The 21820-nt window shown below is 41.1% G+C and overlaps 1 protein-coding gene across 1 annotated transcript in view; it reads left to right on the top strand.

Annotated features, from left to right (window-relative positions):
* LOC112232950 (fibronectin type III domain-containing protein 1-like) overlaps nucleotides 1-19280 on the top strand; it is an 80628-nt gene extending 61348 nt beyond the window's left edge. Inside the window, exons 19-23 of the mRNA XM_042322700.1 lie at nucleotides 15286-15365; nucleotides 15530-15559; nucleotides 16348-16509; nucleotides 17954-18076; nucleotides 18325-19280. Coding sequence (XP_042178634.1) covers nucleotides 15286-15365; nucleotides 15530-15559; nucleotides 16348-16509; nucleotides 17954-18076; nucleotides 18325-18440 — 511 coding nt within the window. The 3' untranslated portion in view covers nucleotides 18441-19280. The remainder of the gene's footprint in view (nucleotides 1-15285; nucleotides 15366-15529; nucleotides 15560-16347; nucleotides 16510-17953; nucleotides 18077-18324) is intronic.
* Nucleotides 19281-21820: the final 2540 nt, after the last annotated feature.

Here is a 21820-nt window from a genome sequence, read left to right on the forward strand (position 1 = left end):
TTCCTCCAGAGATGTACCACACGGTGTTCAGAGAGGCTTGTTAGAATAGATCTTTTAGAGGTTTCTATGGTGGTGAAAAGAAACTGTGCTTTGTCTTCGGCCAAGTTTCCTAGGCTAACAGTACTTAAACAGCTGCAGACTGAATGTTCCTGTGTAGTCTTCATCTTCTTCACTCTGGAGTTTCAGAGGGTCTTACCATTTTTTGGACTTGTAGTTTTTAATCCATTTCATAAAGTGTGGACCAAATCCTCACGTTCTCTGGTCTCAATGGTTGATTATTCAGGGTACAGCTAGGATCACTTACCACACCGGCAGCGACCCGACATTTTTCGGTCTGTGGTAAATTTCATTAGCAGTCCTTTTATGCACTCTGGAAAAATGGGGCATTCCATCCTGTTGACATAATGTCTGTGTTCACGTGGACGTGGTTACTGACTTGGTAAAACTTTCTATGACAAATTTTATCTCATTTCGAAGGCTAAAATCATCTTGCTATCTTTTCACAGAGTTTTATATTTAATCATATAATATTAACAACATTTAGATGTAAACCTGACCCCTTGAATGCATGCACTTTCAGAGATACAGTTATTTAGTTAAACCATCCTTAAAGATATCACAACTGATTTGACATGATTATTGATTGGACCCCCAACAACCATTTCCCACATTATTTATTTTAGAAATATTGTTTCAATATCCCATCTTTTGATGTTAAAATACTGCAATGCTTCTCTCTGTTGTAACACTCAGACATTCCACTCTCAAGAGAGAGAGGAGGGCTCTCTTTGATCCTCACCTTGGAGGGAAAGTCATGACAGTAGCCTCAACTAGCTTCCGTCCTCCTCGGGGTACATTGACTTCAATACAAAACCTAGGAAGCTCAGGGTTCTCACCCCGTTCCATAGATTTACACAGTAGTTATGACAACTTCCGGAGGACGTCCTCCAACCTCTTAGAGCTCTTGCAGCATGAACTGACATGTTGTCCACCCAATCAAAGGATCAGAGAATGAATGTAGTAAGCATAAGCATAAGTTACAGCTAGCTAGCACTGCAGTGCATAAAATGTGTAATAGAAATAAGGCCATGCTCATTAAAAAAAAATTGTCCTTAAACAACACGATCACCATTGGCGTTTGTATTGTGTGTGCGTGTGTGTGCGTGTGTGTGTGTGTGTGTGTGTGTGTGTGTGTGTGTGTGTGTGTGTGTGTGTGTGTGTGTGTGTGTGTGTGTGTGTGTGTGTGTGTGTGTGTGTGTGTGTGTGTGTTGTAGTGTTTCTGAATGTGTGAGGGTTTTGTGTGGGAGTGACTATGTAGTGTGTGTGTATATGGTCTGTACAGTTGGAAGTCGGAAGTTTACATACACTGGTTGGAGTCATTAACACTCATTATTCATCCACTCCACAAATCTCTTGTTAACAAACTATAGTTTTGGCAAGTCGGTTAGGACATCTACTTTGTGCATGACACAAGCAATTTTTACAATAATTGTTTACAGACAGATTATTTCACTTATAATTCACAATTCCAGTGGTTCACAAGTTTACATACACTAAGTTGACTGTGCCTTTAAACAGATTGGAAAATTCCAGAAAATGATATCATGGCTTTAAAAGCTTCTGATAGGCTAATTGACATACTTTGAGTCAATTGAAGGTGTACCTGTGGAAGTATTTCAAGGCCTGCCTTCAAACTCAGTGCCTCTTTGCTTGACAGCATGGGAAAATCAAAAGAAATCAGTCAAGACCTCAGAAAAAAAAGGTAGACCTCCACAAGTCTGGTTCATCCTTGGAGCAATTTCCAAATGCCTGAAGGTACCACGTTCATCTGTACAAACAATAATACACAAGTATAAACACCATGGGACCACGCAGCCATCATACCATTCAGGAAGGAGACGCGTTCTGTCTCCTAGAGTTGAATGTACTTTGGTGCGAAAAGTGCAAATCAATTCCAGAACAACAGCAAAGGGCCTTGTGAAGATGCTGATGCTGGGGGAAACCGGTACAAAAGTATCTATATCCACAGTAAAAACTAGTCCTACATCGACATAACCTGAAAGGCCACTCAGCAAGGAAGAAAATCCAAAGCCACCATAAAAAAGCCAGACTACAGTTTGCAACTGCACATGGGGACAAGGATCATACTTTTTGGAGAAATGTCCTCTGGTCTGATGAAACAAAAATAGAACTGTTTGGCCATAATGACCATCGTTATGTTTGGAGGAAAAAGGGGGAAGCTTGCAAGCCGAAGAACACCATCCCAACTGTGGCAGCATCATGTTGCCAGGGTGCTTTGCTGCAGGAGGGACTGGTGCACTTCACAGACTAGAGGGCATCATGAGGAGGAAAATAGTGTTGATATATATATATCCTTTGAATATTTTATTTTTGCATTTTCCAATTAAGAACATTCAAAACAAAAGTGAAAAGATATTAGACAACGATAGGACAAAGTGACAGTAACAGACGAGCGTAACAAAAAAGAATTATCATTATATATACAAACATACAATAAGAAAAAAATAATAACGAGACATTGGATTACCTGCCATTGGATTATACATTACGTGTGAAACATGTGAGGATTATATATAGATTCAATCAATGAGATGTGGGGGGAGATTCTCCATATAGTCAATAAAAGGTTGCCAAATTCTCTAAAATGTCTTTAACTTATTCCTCAAGCAGTAAGTGATTTTCTCCAAAGGGATACAACTATTAACTTCCGAAAGCCACATTGCAACTGACAGGGAGGAATCCAATTTCCATTTCAAGGCAATACATTTCTTGGCCATCGCTAGCAATATTTCTGTTAGCTTTATAGTATGGCTTTGCCTAAGATTGGTGTTAGTAAAGTTACCCAGTAGACAGACCTCCGGGTCTAAAGGGAATGCAACCCCGTGAATTGAGGATATGGTATCGCATACCCCCTGCCAGAAACCGTGTAGTTTTGAACACTGCCAAGTGGAATGGAGGAATGTTCCTTCATCTGAGCCACATCTAAAACATAGGGAGAATATATCTGGGTTGAACTTGTGCAGTCTAGGTGGGGTGATATAGAGCTGATGGAGGAAATTAAACTGGATCAGTCTGTATCTGGAGTTCAATGTGGATGTAACACCATCCCTGCATAGGTCACTCCATAGATCCTCATCAAGATCAATACCCAGATCTTTTTCCCATCTAAGTCGGGGTTTATTTAGCCCAGGCAGTGTTAGTCCTGACATAAGAGCATCGTATACACGGGAAATGGTCTTGAACTGTGGTTGGTCTGCGTGGCAGAGTTGTTCAATAGGTGACATCTTAGGTAGGTTCCATTGTCCCTTGAGAGTCACTCTAATAAAGTTTCGTAGTTGTAGGTAGCTAAAGAAGTCCCTGTTCAGCAAGTGGTATTTCTGTTTCGGCTGATCAAAAGACATAAGAACTCCCTCCTCGTAACAATGTTCCAGAAGAGTGATCCCCTTATCAGACCATGGTCTAAAGTTACTATTCTGGAAAAACATAGGGATCAATCTATTGTTCCATAAAGGGGTTTTAGGGGAAAGGAATCCCTCTCGTCCGAACAGCTCATGCAGTTTGCACCATGCCAGGACAGAATGTATGATTAAAGGGTTGTCTGTGATGGTTTTTATAGATTTTCTGTCCCATTTGTAAAACAATTCTGCCCCAGTGTCATCATTTACCTCAAACCTTTCAATGTTCAACCATGAGGGAGAGGGACCATTGTCAAACCTCTGAGCCAGAAACCTAGACTGTGCAGCCCAGTAGTACATTCTAAAATTGGGGAGGTTTAAGCCCCCTTGACTGTAATCAAGGGTCAGTTTATCCAGACCAACCCTAGGGGTTTTGCCGTGCCAGATAAAGCGTCTGGTCAGCTTGTCGAGAGAGGAAAAAAATGCTGCGGGAACAGGGATAGGGAGAGATTGAAACAGATATAGAAATCTGGGCAGGACATTCATTTTAATTACATTGATTCTACCCAGTAGAGTGAGAGGTAAGTCCATCCATTTACAAAGGTCAACCTCCACCCTTTGCAACAAACTGGCCAGATTGAGTTTATAGAGGTTGTTCAGATTACCATCCACCATTATGCCCAAATATGTGAAGCCCATAGGCGACCATCTAAAAGGAAACTTGTGCTTGATGGTATGATGGTCAAAGACAGACAACGGTAAGATTTCGCTTTTATCAAAATTGACCTTATATCCAGAGAAAGAACTATAACACTGTAGTAGGATCTGCAAGTGAGAGAGGGAGTGTTCTGGGTGTGATAGAAATAAGATAAGGTCGTCCGCAAAGAGTGATAATTTATGGGTATGGGGGCCCACCTCAAAGCCATATATGTCAGGGCACGTTCTAATAGCCTCAGCCAAAGGTTCGATGGCGAGGAAAAAGAGGTGGGGGCTAATTGGGCAACCTTGTCTGTTCCCCCTATAAAGAGGGAAAGAGGAGGAGGTAATCCCATTGGTAGCAATCCTAGCTTTAGGAGATTTGTAGAGTGATGTTATCAAATTTACAAACACAAAACGAACTATTCCAAGACGCGAAAGAGGTATGGCCATTCAACCCTATCAAAGGCCTTTTCGGCGTCAAGGGAGACTGCGACACTAGGTATTTTGTTTTTGTTAGCAAGGTGAATTATATCAAAGAACCTTTTGAGATTATTGGAGGACAATCTATTAATTATGAAGCCAGTCTGAATCTGTGTTGACCAACAGGGGAAGACATGACTCCAGACTCTTAGATAGCATCTTGGTGACCAGTTTACAATCTGTGTTAAGGAGAGAGATTGGTCTATAGGAGGCGCACTTTAGCAGGTTTTTCCCTTTCTTGTGGATTACAGTAATCACTGCTTGAGAGAAGGACTCTTGAAAGCAGTTGTCTTCTCTGGCTTTTTGAAGTACCTCCATAAGGTAGGGGACCAACAGCTCCCTAAATTCTTTATAGAACTGTGGAGGGAAGCCATCCTCCCCAGGAGATTTATTAGAAGGTAAAGATTTAATGGCCTCCAACAATTTAGGAACTGAGAAGTGTTCACTCAGGCGCTCGCTGTCTTCCCCTGACAGGCATGGGAGGTTGAGAGAGGAGAGAAAGGAGTCGATCTCTGATAGATCATCGCCTGGTTGGGAAGTGTAGAGGTCTTCATAGTATTTCTTAAAAGTATTATTCATTTCAGTAGGGTCGAAATATATCTCATTAGTAAGAGTTTCTATGGCATTAATTGTCCTCTTACTTTCCTCTGCTTTCAGTTGCCATGCCAATACTTTGTGAGCTTTCTCTCCAAGCTCGTAATAACGCTGTTTTGATTTAGTGATGGCCCTCTCAGCTTGATATGTGTTCAGAATATTATATTTAAGTTTTTTATTTACCAAAAGCCTGTATAGATCTTTATTCGGGCCTCTTTGGTAAGTTTTCTCTAGCTCAGAGATTTCAGATTCAAGGGCACTCAGTTCCTCACCGTGTTTTCTCTTCAGCCCTTTAGTATAGGAAATAATCTGTCCCCTCAGATAGGCCTTCAATGTGTCCCAAAGAATGAAGCTGTCAGGGGCAGAGGGTTTGTTTGTCAAAGTAAAAATATTGATCTGCTTTTTGATGAATGCACAAAATTCAGGTTGCTTTAGGAGTGTAGAATTTAGTCTCCATCTATATGCTCCATTTACCTTGGTAGGAATGGAGATTGATAATACCAGAGGAGAATGGTCACTAAGCAATCTGGGGAGATACTCGACATCTAACACTCTTTGAAACAGTTGTGTCGAAAGTAAAAAGTTATCTATGCGTGTGTGTGTCTTGTGTGGGTGTGAATAAAAAGAGTAGTCCCTATCCTGTGGGTGCAACTGTCTCCAGATGTCTAGTAAATTGAGATCTTTCATGAATGACATGGTGAGCTTGCCGGCTTTGGTGAGGGTTTATCAGAAGACCTATCAAGAACTGTATCTAAGCAAAAATTTAAATCTCCTCCAACCAGTAGCCATCCTGGTGGTGCTTGAGCGACCTGAAGGAAGACATTCTGAATAAAACTATGGTCATCGAAGTTAGGAGCATAAATATTCAATAGGATCCAAGACTCTGAAAACATATTGCCCTGCACCAAAACAAACCTGCCAGAGGGATCAGAGATGGTGTTGTTAGAGCAGAAGGGGATGTTTCTACTTATCAAAATTGCAGTTCTTCTTGCTTTGGAGTTAAAAGAGGATGCAAAAACTTGTCCTACCCATTCCCTCTTCAATTTCTTGTGTTCACTGGCTGTAAGATGTGTTTCTTGTAAAAACACAATGTCAGCCTTTCATTTCTTAAGGTATGTATAGACTCTTTTCCTTTTAATCGGGCTGTTAAGACCTTTTACGTTGAATGTGACATATTTTAGTGGATTAAGCATAGGTTGGGTTTCAAATATGTAACTGAATGGAAATCTATCATATGCAGATAATTAGGAAATGTTTCAAACGTGACCTATGTGTCTCTTTAGGAAGGAAACAATAAACATAGAAAAAAGGAAGAAAAAAATAATAAAAATATGATATGGACTAAACCAAAATATACTCTCCTGTAAATGTAATAGAACTCACCCCGGAAAGATACGGTTAGTTGAAAATGTACACATCAATTATAGTAACCGGGAGATACCAGCAGTTCAGTCCGGATAAGAGAAAACAAACAAACTGCATTTTATCCCCCAGTGAGACCGTCCTGGCTCAGACGTTGCATTTTATCCCCCAGAGAGACCGTCCTGGCTCAGACGTTGCTCAGTTCTTTGAGAAATGTGTGCACTTCTCCCGGTGTGTTGAAGAGATGGCTTCGGCCTTTGTACTGAACTTTCATCCGCGCAGGGTGGATGAGGTAGCCGGTGATGTTCTTCTCCTTCAGTTCTTTGGCGGCAGGTCTGAACTGCTTGCGACGTCTGGCGAGATCCGCGCTCATATCTGGGAAAAGGCTGACCCTCTTTCCATCGATGGTGATGTCCCCTTTGGCTCTTGCGAGTTGCAGTATCTTCTCTCTGTCTTGGAAACGGAGGAACCTGATCAGGACGGCTCGTGGGGGCTCATCTGGCCAGGGTTTCGGCGCTGATGTTCTGTGGGCACGTTCAATTTCCAGCAGCTTGGTGAAGTTGATTATGCCTAGGACCTCCGGGATCCATTGAGTGAAGAAACGGACCGGGTCACGGCCCTCGCTGTCCTCTTTCAATCCCACCACACGGATATTACTACGTCTACTCTGGTTCTCCATCTGATCTACCTTGTTTTTGAGGTAGGCATTGTCCTTTTGCAGTTGTATCAAGACCTGGTCATGTCGACAACTGTGCTAATGCGCAACTCTGCCTCAGTCATTCTCAAAAGGAGATCATTCATGGAGGATTTCAGGTCGTCAATGGAAGAATGGAGTTCAGCCGATTTCTTATACATTTTCATAGAAAGACCTCTGTTACCATCCTGAATTTCCCGGGGGAGAGTAGCCAGCATGTCGGCAGGCTCGCAAGAGACTGCTGAGAGCAACAGTCTGGAACTGTCGTCTGAGTTATGAGGGCTAATGCTAATCTTGCTAGCTGTAGCGTTATCGTTATCTTGGGAATCAACAACGTTTTGGTCGTCCTTCTTGCCTCTCGGTTGGAGGTCCATGGCTCTTTGGGAAGGTAAGTACTTGACAATTTATCAGCCGATGTTAGAATATTGTTTCAACGTTGTTATTTAGGTAAAAATAGAATAACTTTGAAGAGCTCGGTTTGTCAACGTCTGCTCAGCTCCGCGGCATCACGTGCTCCTGTGTTGATATATTAAAGCAACATCTCAAGATATCAGTCAGGAAGTTAAAGCTTGGTCGCAAATGGGTCTTTCAAATGGACAATGACCCCAAGCATACTTCCAAAGTTGTGGCAAAATGGCTTAAGGACAATAAAGTCAAGGTATTGGCCTTGACCTCAATCCTATGGAAAATTTGTAGGCAGAACTGAAAAAGCGTTTGAGAGCAAGGAGGCCTACAAACTTGCCTCAGTTATACCAATAATCGTGATTTTTACTAGGATTAAATGTCAGGAATTGTACCATTAATTCACTATTCAGCAGTGTGGCTATTTATCAGTCTTATGGCTTGGGGGTAGAAGCTGTCTCGATGCCTGTTGGTCCAAGAGCCGATGCTCCGGTACCATTGGCCAGACGGTAGCAAAGTGAACCGTATATGGCTTGGGGTGGCTGGAATGTTTGTAATTTTTTTGGGCCTACCTATAGGGTATTGGAATGTGCGTTTATATGATTATTGTTCCCGGTAGGTCTCAGTGATGTTAGACACATAACATGTGTTCACTGTATCTGTCTCTGTGTGTGTAATTCTATGCATGTGTGTGTGTGATGTCAGCCCCAGTCAGAGACCAGCACTGTGTGGTATTGTAATGCTTATATACAGTAAGTTATTAAGAAGCCCTCAGAGTGATGTAAATCAGACCTAACTGGGTAGAGGCAGGTTTGAAAACATGTTTAAATCATCCTGAAAACATGATGTACCAGCCAAAAGTTTGGATACACCTACTCATTCAAGGGTTTTTCTTTATTTTTACTATTTTCTACATTGTAGAAAGTGGAAACTTAATGCAGAGCAGGTGTGTCGATAAATCACGAGCAGGAAAGCTGACAGCTCTGTAACAGGAAGACACGCAAATGCACACACACACACAGCTCTGGGTGTTAAACAGAGCAGGGTGTCTAAGGGAGACACAGGGTCTGGCAGGGGGTGGTGTGCGTTTGTTAGCTCTTCCAAGTAGCCATAAAGCTTTCCCTCCATGGTGCCAGACCCAAGTCAACGATTCAGACCCGAGCCAACGGTTCACGCTCAGGTGTTAGCCATGCACATATGTAGGCCTACACAAATCAGCACTTTGTTACTGTCACACACACACACACACAATCTCACACTTGATGAACTGTCCCACGAACATCACACACACTCGCTTAAACACTCATCCACTGTCACTGCGGGGACACACACAGACAGATGTTCCTAAATACATAACTTTGGAATGTAGAAGCCTACTGTGCATGCATTTGCTCTTCCTCTGTGGTTTGTGTGTCTGTCTGTTTGTGCATGACTGCATATGACTTGTGCGTGTGTGTACATTCATGAGTAAAAACTTTGTGTACGAAAAGCGGATAGAGTGATTGACAGTTTATAATTGTTCATGAAAGGTTCACCTGAGTCTGGGTGTGGCTGTCTGTAAGGATCCATCTAAAGGCATGTATACATTTCAGTCTCTCTGCACTGCAGCAACACTACCCCTCGTCTCCACATACACACACATGCACACGCGCATGAGCACACACACATACGCATGAATAATTCACAAAAAAACTATATTTTGTCATTAGTCCACACTTTCTACATTGTAGAATAATAGTGAAGACATCAAAACTATAAAATAACACATATGGAATCATGTAGTAACCAAAAAAGTGTTAAACAAATCAACAAATGTTTTGTATTTGAGATTCTTCAAAGTAGCCACCCTTTGCCTTGATGACAGCTTTGCACACTCTTTGCATTCTCTCAACCAGCTTCATGAGGTAGTCACTTGGAATGCATTTCAATTAACAGGTGTTCCTTAGTGAAAGTTAATTTGTGGAATTTCTTTCATTCTTAATGCGTTTGAGCCAATCAGTTGTGTTGTGACAAGGTAGGGGTGGTATACAGAAGAAAGCCCTATTAGGTAAAATACCAAGTCCATATTATGGCAAGAACAGCTCAAATAAGCAAAGAGAAATGACAGTCCATCATTACTTTAAGACATGAAGGTCAAGTCAATCCGGAAAGTTTCAAGAACTTTTAAAGTTTCTGGAAGTGCAGTCTCAAAAACCATCAAGTGCTATGATGAAACTGGCTCTCATGAGGACCGCCACAGGAAAGGAAGACCTAGAGTTACCTCTGCTGCATAGGATAAAAAATTACAGGACCTTTGATAGCAACCCAAATAAATGCATCACAGAGTTCAAGTAACAGACGCATCTCAACATCAACTGTTCAGAGACTGCGTGAATCAGACCTTCATGATCAAATTGTTGCAAAGTAACCACTACTAAAGGACACAAATAAGAAGAAGAGACTGGCTTGGCCCAAGAAACACGAGAAATGGACTTTAGACTGGTGGAAATCTGTCCTTTGGTCTGATGAGTCAAAATGTGAGATTTTTGGTTACAACCGCCGTGTCTTTGTGAGATGCAGAGTAGGTGAACAGATGATCTCCACATGCGTGGTTCCCACCGTGAAGCATGGAGGAGGAGGTGTGATGGTGTGGGGGTGCTTTGCTGGTGACACTGTCTGTGATTTATTTAGAATTCAAGGCACACTTAACCATCATGGCTACCACAGCATTCTGCAGTGATATGCCATCCCATCTGGTTTGCGCTCAGTGGGACTATCATTTGTTTTTCAACAGGACACTTGACCCAACACAACTCCAGGCTGTGTAAGGGTTATTTGATCAAGAAGGAGAGTGGTGGACTGCTGCATCAGATGACCTGGCCTCCACAATCACCAGATCTCAACCCAATTGAGATGGTTTGGAATGAGTTGGACCGCAGAGTGAAGGAAAAGCAGTCAAAAAGTGCTGAGAATATGTGGGAACTCCTTCAAGACTATTGGAAAAGCATTCCAAATGAAGCTGGTTGAGGGAAAGCCAAGAGTGTGCAAAGCTGTCATCAAGGCAAAGGGTGGCTACTTTGAAGAATTTAAAACATAAAATATATTTTGATTTGTTTAACACTGTTTTGGTTAGTACATGATTCCATATGTGTTATTTCATAGTTCATAGTTTCATAGTACAATGTAGAAAATAGTAAAAATAAAGAACAACCCTTGAATGAGTAGGTGTGCCCAAACTTTTGGCCGGTACTGTATATGAGAACATTTCTCTCTTTCTCTCTCTTTCTGCCTCTCTCTGTGATTTTCACTCTTCCCTTTTTCTGCCTCCTTTTCTCTTTTCTTTTCTGATATTTTGGTCAGTTTCCACATGGCTCCAGTAATTGGATCCAGACCGGCAGACTTTACGTTGTTAAGGGTTTGGGTGGAAATTAGCGGACTGTGAAATTACTGTATGTAACCCTACAGCAGGGGGAGAACACACAAAGACACACATTGTCAACTATATGGACAGATTGCAAAACCTCGTCTCACGGTGTTGTTTTGAATATGAGGGTACTAAATAATTCCTCCCCTGTACAGTATGTATTTAAAACACACTGAGACTAAAGTGAAGTGACCTCACCCTTACAAACCCCCAAATATTTAAAAACTGCTTGAAAAAAAACATGTGGTTTCCGGACATGCTTGAAAAAAACATGTGGTTTCCGGACACGCGTGAACAGATCACGTGAATTTGTATTTATTTTTGTATGTGTTTTTCCCTCATGTGAAAAGAAAAATTCCCCACATTGCATTTTGTTCTTCACAACTTCCAGCTATATCTGGTCTCCCATCCAGGGACTGAGCCTGCTTAACTTCAGAGGTACCAGCAGTGGGATGCAGGTTTCCATGTTGCTAGAATGAATGTGTCAAACCTTGCAACTGGAAAAAAGGCAGTGAAAACAAAGGCCAGGGTAACAAAACCAAAGATAGGGAAAATTTGTTCTTAGATTTCAGAATGATTTTCATAAAATATTTGGTTTTGCTACCAATACTTTGGGGGTTTTCTCTTTGAAATACTATTAATTTTGTTCTCAACTTTAGAGGTTTTGCTTGATATTAATGGCACAAAGTAACTCACTCACTAGAGGATTGCACCATATATTAAATAACACCATTCCTCCATTAAAGGTGTTTCAAGCAGATCCACCCCTTATTTTCAATTTTTGCCAAAAATGACATACCCAAATCTAGCTGCCTAGGATATGCATTTTCTTGGTACCATTTGAAAGGAAACACTTTGAAGATTGTGGAAATGTGAAAGCAATGTAGGAGATTATAACACAATATACAATGGAAGTCAGAAGTTTACATACACCTTAGCCAAATACATTTCAACTCAGTTTTTCACAATTCCTGACATTTAATCCTAGTAGAAATTCCCGGTCTTAGGTCAGTTAGGATCACCAGTTTATTTTAAGAATGTGAAATGTCAGAATAATAGAAGAGAGAATTATTTATTTCAGCTTGTATTTCTTTCATCACATTCCCAGTGGGTCACAAGTTAAACATACACTCAATTAGTATTCGGTAGCATTGCCTTTAAATTGTTTAACTTGGGTCAAACGTTTCGGGTAGCCTTCCACAAGCTTCCCACAATAAAGTGGGTGAATTTTGACCCATTCCTCCTGACAGAGCTGGTGTAACTGGGTCAGGTTTGTAGGCCTGACACTTTTTAAGTTCTGCCCACAATTTTTCTATAGGGTTGAGTTCAGGGCTTTGTGATGGCCACTTCAATACCTTGACTTTGTTGTCATTTTGACCCAACTTTGGAACTATGCTTGGAGTCTTTGTCCATTTGGAAGACCCATTTGCGACCAAGCTTTATCTTCCTGACTGATGTCATGAGATGTTGCTTAATTAATATATCCACATACTTTTCCTTTCTAATGGTGCCATCTATTTTGTGAAGTGCACCAGTCCCTCCTGCAGTAAAGCACCCCCACAACATGATGCTGCCACCCCTGTGCTTCATGGTTGGGATGGTGTTCTTCGGCTTGCAAGCCTCCCTATTTTTCCTCTAAACATAACAATGGTCATTATGGCCAAACAGTGCTATTTTTGGTTCATCAGACCAGAGGACATTTCTGCAAAAAGTATAATCCTTGTCCCCATGTGCAGTTGCAAACCGTAGTCTGGCTTTCTATGCCGGTTTTGGAGCAGTGGCTTCTTCCTTGCTGAGGGCCTTTCAGGTTATATCGATATAGGACTCATTTTACTGTGGATATAGATACTTTTGTACATGTTTCCTCCAGCATCTTCACAAGGTCCTTTGCTATTGTTCTGGGATTGATTTGCACTTTTCACACCAAAATACATTAATCTCTAGGAGACAGAACACATCTCCTTCCTTTGCGGTATGACGGTTGCGTGGTCCCATGGTGTTTATATTTGCGTACTATTGTTTGTACAGATGAACGTGATACCTTCAGGTGTTTGGAAATTGCTCCCAAGGATGAACCAGACTTGTGGAGGTCTACAATTTGTTTTCTGAGGTCTTGACTGATTTCGTTTGATTTTCCCATGCTGTCAAGCAAAGAGGCACTGGGTTTGAAGGTAGGCCTTGAAATACATCCACAGGTACACCTCCAATAGACTCTAATGATGTCAATTAGCCTATCAGAAGCTTCTAAAGCCATGATATAATTTTCTGGAATTTTCCAATCTGTTTAAAGGCACAGTCAACATAGTGTATGTAAACTTATAATTCACTGTATTACAATTCTAGTGGTTCATAAGTGGAAAATGACTCTTTGTCATGCACAAAGTAGATGTCCAAACCGACTTGCAAAACTATAGTTTGTCAAAAAGAAATGTGTGGAGTGGTTGAAAAACTTTGTAAGTTGTAATGACTCCAACCTAAGTGTATGTAAACTTCCAACCTCAATAGTATCTGGTAAAAGATAATAAAAAGAAAAAAACAACCGTACTTTTGTATTTTTTCATACCATCATTTTTGAAATGCAAGAGAAATGTGTTATTCCAGCCCAGGTGCAATTTAGGGTTTGTCCACCAGATGGTAGCAGTGTATTTGCAAAGTTTTAGACTGATCCAATGAATCATTGGTTTTCTGTTCAAAATGTTGTATCAAGACTGCCCAAATGTTCCGATTTTGTTTATTAATAACTTTTCATTTTCAAAATGGTGCACTCTCCTCAAGCAATAGCATGGTATTCTTTCACTGTAATAGCTACGGTGAATTGGACAGTGCAGTTAGATTAACAAGAATTTAAGCTTTCTGCCAATTAACAAGAATTTAAGATTTCTGCCAATATCAGATATGTCTATGTCCTGGGAAATGTTCTTGTTACTTATAACCTCATGCTAATCGTTAGCCTACGTTAGGGGACACCGATCCCGAATAAGTTTAATTGAAACATTAACAAAGTGTTCTTCCAACCAAAGTTTTAGTTTAAAGCTCAGGGATGGGGCTGGAGAAATGCAACCTATCTCAAATCCATAGACTATGCTAAGGACTGACCAGCCATGATATAAAAATGATAGGTTTAACCATGTTTTTAGGTTGTTCACATTTACTTTGTTTACAAACATTGCATTAAAGTAAGCTCATATTCTGGGTTCTGGTGGGGTAAAAAAAGTGAAACTAAAGTAATGATGAAAAATACGTTATACTCTTCAAGGATCAATGGGTACATGTATATTTATAAATCCAAAAATTGATGTAGAATTGAATTGCCCCTTTAACAGGCAGTGACCTTCATACAGCAGAACTATGTCACCATTTGAATGTGATTCATTAACCTGTCCCCCCAAAAAATGTTAGCTGTTCACACTTCTGTGAATGTCCCGTAAAATCATTCCCCGGTCCTGCATTTGGGCTTTTTAGTTGTGGTCACTTTAGTTCCACAAGGGAAACATTGCTCCTGCTAACACCATGTTAACACCATCTTTCACATGTGGGGAGAATAACATTATTTCAACCCCACATGTGAACTTGCAATTCAATATGTGAAAAATGTATTTTCGCATGTGAAAGTTTTCTTACATGTGAAACTCCACATTTTATTTTCATTTTCAGATGTGGAATTGCAAGTTTGCATGTGAAAATAAATCACGTAAAAAAAAAATGTTTTTCAGTTTCACATGTTAAAACATTTAACTTGATCAAATGTGATTTTAAAATTTGAAACTGCAAAATTGACATTCGTCGTTTTTTTGTAAGGGCAGAGCTCAGTCAGGAGGGACATTGTGTCATATAGAAAAGCTCTCAGTGAGAAATTGCTGACTTGAGGACTTTTTTCTCTTCCTCCCTCCCTCCCTTCCCTTCCCTCCCAAACCATAGAGTACCTCTCTCCCTCACTCCCCCACTTTCAATCTACTCCATTCCCCTTCTTTCTTTCCTTCACTCTCCCTCCTTCTGTCACTCCCTTTATCACATTCAACACATGCCAAATTACTATTTTATTGCGTTCTGCTCACTTTAGATTCATAAAAACAGTCTTCTCTTAATTCTACGAGTGCTGCCTCCCTTCCGGACATCTGTTCTAGTCATTAGAGTATAAATACCTTTCATGTGGCAACAGAGTCCTGTCTAAATGACTCTTTAACTCCTAGATTAATGAATATACACACACTCTGTTTTGTCTTATTTTACCTCAGGTACTACTTCAAAGTGCAGGCGAAGAATGTCTTTGGGCTGGGACCGGTCAGCGATACAATCACCTATGTCACTGAGTCAGGTCTGTATGAGTATTAGGTCAGGTTACTAGGGTCAGTTTTACTTTGTGCCTGTGCTAAGGCCACATCTACCTGAGTTGTCTGTATCCTCCCGTTTTTAGTTGATGTATAAATTCAGTCCCAGTTCATGTCTCTCATTTAAACACATTTTTAAAATCTTTTTCAGACGACCCTCTTCTTATTGAACGACCACCTGGTGAGTGGTATCGATAGTTCTCATATATTACTCTGACATTATTGACAAAACTTGTTGGCATATACTCTAGTCCAGACCAACATTGCTTCAGATCATTTGAAGAAACCCAAAATGACAGCTGGAGTGAGCTTGTGAGGAGTTAACAGTCTGTGGAGAGACATACATATGGTTGCATACAACTACACTTACATTTACTGGACTTGGCAGACAGCCATAGTGGTAAAACGATGTCAAAGTAGAGTTTTGGTATTCATTGTTTTTAATTGAGAGAGTCAGTCAGGTATTTCAAAGAGGAGGGACAAGGGGACAGGCACTGGTTCCCTCCTCAACCCTCTCTCACCCTTCCCCCTCCCCCCTCCCCCAGGTGCTATGCACAATGAGTGGAGGTGATTTACTGTGTATCTGAATAGGAGAGACTGGCATAGTGCGCACTGTCAGTAAAGGGGTTGTAAAGGAGTTGAGTGTAGTTAGTCATGACTAGCTTTGTGAGAACTGACAGGTTGAGTGTAGGTACTAATGACTAGCTTTGTGAGTGTAGCTTTGGCAAGCACTCTGTCAGATAGAGGAACTGTCATTAAAGATATGCTGAACGCTTAACCTCAACCGTTTTGTAGTATTGTAATATATGCCACTTTTAGCCCGTGAATTTCTGTAAAGTGAATGCATAGATTTTAGTATATGTGACCCCAAAAGAGATCAAACCCACAACCCTGGCCTTGCTAGCGCCACGGCCTTACCAAATTAGCTACACAGGACAGTCTCCTGTTAATTGCCCCCCTCCCCCACAGGTGGAGAGCCTATCTGGATCCCCTTTTCCTTCCGATACAACCCCCAGCACAGTGCCTGTAAGGGCAGCCAGTACGTCAAGAGGACATGGTACAGAAAGTTTGTAGGTGTGGTCCTCTGCAACTCACTGAGATACAAGATCTTCATGGGAGATGGGCTGAAAGGTACTACTGCTGTAACTTCCCCCTCTCCTCTCTTCCTTTATCAACACAGAATAAAAATAATACGCAGCATGTAAAGTTTTGGTCCCATGGTTCATGAGCTGAAATAAGAGATCCCAGAAATGTTCCATACGCACAAAAGCTTATTTCTCTACATCCCTGTTAGTGAGCATTTCTCCTTTGCCAAGACACTCCATCCACCTGACAAGTGTGGCATATCGATTAAACAGCACGATCATTACATAGGTGCACCTTGTGCTGAAGGACAATAAAAGGCCACTCTAAAATGTGCAGAAATGTCCACCAGAGCTGTTGCCAGAGAATGAATTGTTAATTTCTCTACCATTAATCTTCTCTAACATTGTTTTAGAGAAATTGGCAGTACTTCCATCCAGCCTCACAATCGTGTATGGCGTTGTGTGGGCAAGTGTTTGCTGATGTCAGCGTTGTGAACAGAGTGTCCCTTTGTGGCGGTGGGGTTATGGTATGGTCAGGCATAAGCTATGAACACAATTGCATTTTATCGATAGCAATTTGAATGCACAGATATACCGTGGCAAGATCCTGAGGCCCGTTGTTGTGCCATTCATCCGCCGCCAACACCTCATGCTTCAGCATGATAATGGACGGCCCCATGTCGCAAGGATCTGTACACAATTCCTGTAAGCTGAACATGTCCCAGTTCTTCCATGGCCTGCATACACACCAAACATGTCACCAATTGAGCATGTTTGGGATGCTCTGGATCGACATGTTGGTCAGCGTGTTCCAGTTCCCACCAATATCCAGCAACTTTGCACATCTATTGAAGAATAGTAGGACAACATTCAACAGGTCAACCAATAGCCTGATCAACTCTATGCGAAGGAGATGTGTCGCGCTGAATGACGCAAATGATGGTCACACCAGATACTGACTGGTTTTCTGATCCATGCCCCTACCTTTTTTAAGGTGTCTGTGGCCAACAGATGCATATCTGTATTCCCAGTCAGGTGAAATCCATAGATTAGGGCCTAATCCATTGATTTAAATGGACTGATTTCCTTATATGAACTGTAACTCAGTAAAAATCATTGAAATTGTTTCATGTTGTGCTTATATTTTTGTTCAGTATACTTCTCTCTTTCTCTCTCAGTTCAAGTCTTTTCTCAATTGAAGTAGCTTTACGATTACTCCTGATATTCCTCTTTCTATTAATAATCTCTTAACCACCGTCTCTCCCCCTTCTCCTTTCCCTTCCTTCACTAACACCCATTTTGCGCTCTCTCTCTCTCTCTCTACATTTCTCTTAATCACACTTTCTCTCCCTCTTTCTCTTCTACATGTTGTGTTTTATAATTTTTGGGAATATGTGGTAGCCGACCAGGCTCTGTCTCATTACTTAATAGAATATTGTTTGAGAGTGTGTTCTGTTATTAAGCTTTGACTGCTCTTTCTCGCCCTCCAGAAACATTCTACAGTATAGCAGACACATTCGGTCATGGGGAGGACCACTGCCAGTTTGTAGACTCTTACCTAGATGGGAGGACAGGCTCCCCCAACCTCTCAATGCATCTGCCAACAGCACAAGGTAAGAAAATATATATAATAATCAAACTTCCAGAATTCCATCACTCACCTACAGCCTTTTGTAGGATTGTTTTCATTGTATTCAGTAACTAAATATTCTCACAGATTAAGTTCCAGAGTCTTGATTATATACAACCTCAATATCCATGCTCTAGAAACAGTCAGAATCATCTAACGAAGCATTATAAATGTTGTGGTACGTCCATTCATAATGCATTATAATAATTTGTCCTGTCTGCCCCTGTGAAGGTTACTATCGCTCATACAGGCAGGAGCCAGTGAACTTTGGACCTATCGGCCGGCGTACGCCACATCTCTTCGGAGGATGGTATGAGTGCGGGGTGCCCATCCCTGGCAAGTGGTAACACAGGGGGTCACAAAGAGTTCGTCATCGAGGGCAACCCAACTCCATCCTGCTGCAGCCTTTCTCATGCTGTTTACTGACCCCACCCCCTGGAGATAAACTGTTGCTAACCACAGCAGAAAGACAACAACATTCCAAATGTATACTACTTCAGATTGAAGAGAATATAATACTTTAAACAACAATTTATATTTCCATGTATTCATTAACATGCACTTTTATAAAAGCAGTCTGTATATGAGGGAGGAAAAGCATGTACAGTGGCTTGCGAAAGTATTCACCCCCCTTGGCATTTGTCCTATTTTGTTGCCTTACTACCTGGAATTAAAATGTATTTTGGGGGGTTGTATCATTTGATTTACACAACATGCCTACCACTTTGAAGATGCACAATATTTTTTATTGTGAAAAAAAAGAAAGAAGAAAACTTGAAAATGTGCATAACAATTCAAAGTCAAAACTTTGTAGAGCCACCTTTTGCAGCTATTACAGCTGCAAGTCTCTTGGGGTATGTCTCTAAGCTTGGCACATCTAGCCACTGGGATTTTTTTGCCCATTCTTCAAGGCAAAACTGCTCTAGCTCCTTCTAGTGGGATGGGTTCCGCTGGTGTACAGCGATCTTTAAGTCATACCACAGATTGGATTGAGGTCTGGGCTTTGACTAGGCCATTCCAAGACATTTAAATGTTTCCCCTTAAAACACTCAAGTGTTTCTTTAGCGGTAGGCTTAGGGTCATTGTCCTGCTGGAAGGTAAACCTCCGTCCCAGTCTCAAATCTCTGGAAGACTGAAACAGAGTTTCCTCAATAATTTCCCTGTATTTAGCACCATCCATCATTCCTTCAATTCTGACCAGTTTCCCAGTCCCTGGAGATGAAAAACATCCCTGCAGCATGATGCTGCCACCACCATGCTTCACTGTGGTGGTGTTCTCACGGTGATGAGAGGTGTTTGCTCCAGACATAGTGTTTTCCTTGATGGCCAAAAAGCTAAATTTTAGTCTCATCTGTCCAGAGCACCTTCTTCCATGTGTTTGGGGAGTCTTCTACATGCCTATTGGCGAACAAGCAATGGCTTTTTTCTGGACACTCTTCCGTAAAGCCCAACTCTCTGGAGTGTACGGCTTAAAGTGGTCCTATGGACAGATACTCCAATCTCCACTGTGGATCTTTGCAGCTCCTTCAGGCTTATCTTTGGTCTCTTTGTTGCCTCTCTGATTAATGCCCTCCTTGCCTGGTCTGTGAGTTTTGGTGGGTGACCCTCTCTTGGCAGGTTTGTTGTGGTGCCATATTCTTTAAAAAATGTTATAATGTATTTAATGGTGCTCCGTGGGATGTTCAAAGTTTCTGATATTTTGTATAACCCAACCCTGATCTGTACTTCTCCACAACTTTGTCCCTGACCTGTTTGGAGAGCTCCTTGGTCTTCATGGTGCCGCTTGCTTGTTGGTGCCCCCTTGCTTAGTGGTGTTGCAGACTCTGGGGCCTTTCAGAACAGGTGTATATATACTGAGATCATGTGACACTTAGATAGCACACAGGTGGACTTTATTTCACTAATTATGTGACTTCTGAAGGGAATTGGTTGCACCAGATCTTATTTATAGTATAGTCTAAAAAATGTAGAATGTTTTTAAACTAGTAATTTTTTTCATTTTACTTGACCAATTTGGACTATTTTGTGCATGTCTATTACATGAAATCCAAATAAAAATCCATTTAAATGACAGGTTGTAATGCAACAAAATTGGAAAAATGCTAAGGGGGATGGATACTTTTGCAAGGCACTGTATTGCTATTGCTTAGTTTAACTTTTGTCTTCCGGATCAGAAAGTGTCCTTGTTTATTCCCATTCCCAACAATTGCCGAGTCAGCCCCTGGCATTATTTATCTCATCAAAGGGCACCTGTGATTATGATATCACCAATGAAATGGAGATCATTTAAACGACCAAAGCACAAACTGAACAGTACTAATGGGAGCTAAGGGTTTGTATGTGTGTTTATTATTAATCAAGATATTTGGTTCATAACAGTAGTATGATAGAGTAATGGCTTTTGACAACTACGTTTGGTGTCAGTTGTTTTCTTGAACATACATAGTGTTTTTATACTCTTTGGTATTTACGAGACGATATGAGAAGTTGGTGTGGAAGTGTTGTATGTATACGGACATTGAAAAAAATAATAATATTTGCTCAGGAATGGTTGGACATTGAATAAAGGTGCTATGGAAACCAAGGACCCTCTAAACAGTTAATTTGTTCAGTGAGGATATCTGAATGGCCACATTTAATGTCACATACAGTGTATTGTTTCCACGTGTAGGGAAACTCAAACTGTCAAAACCTGAGCATATTCAGTTTCAGTTTTACCTGTTCAATTTAGTTTCATAACCTGTCAAAACTATGTATTACACATTAAGGGACATACAGTGCCTTCGGAAAGTATTCAGATCTCTTGAACGTTTTCCACATTTTGTTACAGCCTTATTCTAAAATGGATTTCAAAAAATCCTACACACAGTACCCCATAATGATCAAGTGAAAACAGGTTTTTAGAAATTTTAGCAAATTTAAAATAAAAAAAATAAAACAGAAATACCTTATATGCATAACTATTCAGACTCTTTGCTATGAGACTCGAAATTGAGCTCGGGTACATATTGTTTCCATTGATAATCCATGAAATGTTTCTACAACTTCATTGGAGTCCACCTGTGGTAAATTCAATTGATTGGACATGATTTGGAAAGGCACACACCTGTCTACTAAAGGTCCCTCAGTTTATATTGCATGTCAGAGCAAAAACAAAGCCATGAGATCGAAGGAATTGTCCGTAGAGCTCTAAGACAGGATTGTGTCGAGGCACAGTAATGGGGAAGGATACCAAAAAATGTCTGCAGAATTGAAGGTCCCCAAGAACACAGTGGCCTCCATCATTCTTAAATATAAGAAGTTTGGAACCACCAAGACTCTTCCTGGCCAAACTGAGCAATTGGTGGAGAAGGGCCTTGATCAGGGAGGTGACCAAGAAACCGATAGTCACTCTGACAGAGCTCCAGAGTTCCTCTGTGGAGATGGGAGAACCTTCCAGAAGGATAACCATCTCTGTAGCACTCCACCAATCAGCCCCTTGTGGTAGAGTGGCCAGACTGAAGCCACTCCTCAGTAAAAGGCACATGACAGCCCGCTTGGAGTTTGCCAAAAGGCACCTAAAGACTCTCGGACCCTGAGAAACAAGATTCTCTGGTCTGATTTAACCAAGAAGGAACTCTTTGGCCTGAATGCCAAGATTCACGTCTGGAGGAAACCTGGCAGCATCATCCCTATGAAGCATGATGGTGGCAGCATCATGTTGTGGGGATGTTTTTCAGCGGCAGGG

This window comes from Oncorhynchus tshawytscha, linkage group LG05 (assembly GCF_018296145.1).
Source record: "Oncorhynchus tshawytscha isolate Ot180627B linkage group LG05, Otsh_v2.0, whole genome shotgun sequence".
Classification (NCBI taxonomy): domain Eukaryota; kingdom Metazoa; phylum Chordata; class Actinopteri; order Salmoniformes; family Salmonidae; genus Oncorhynchus; species Oncorhynchus tshawytscha.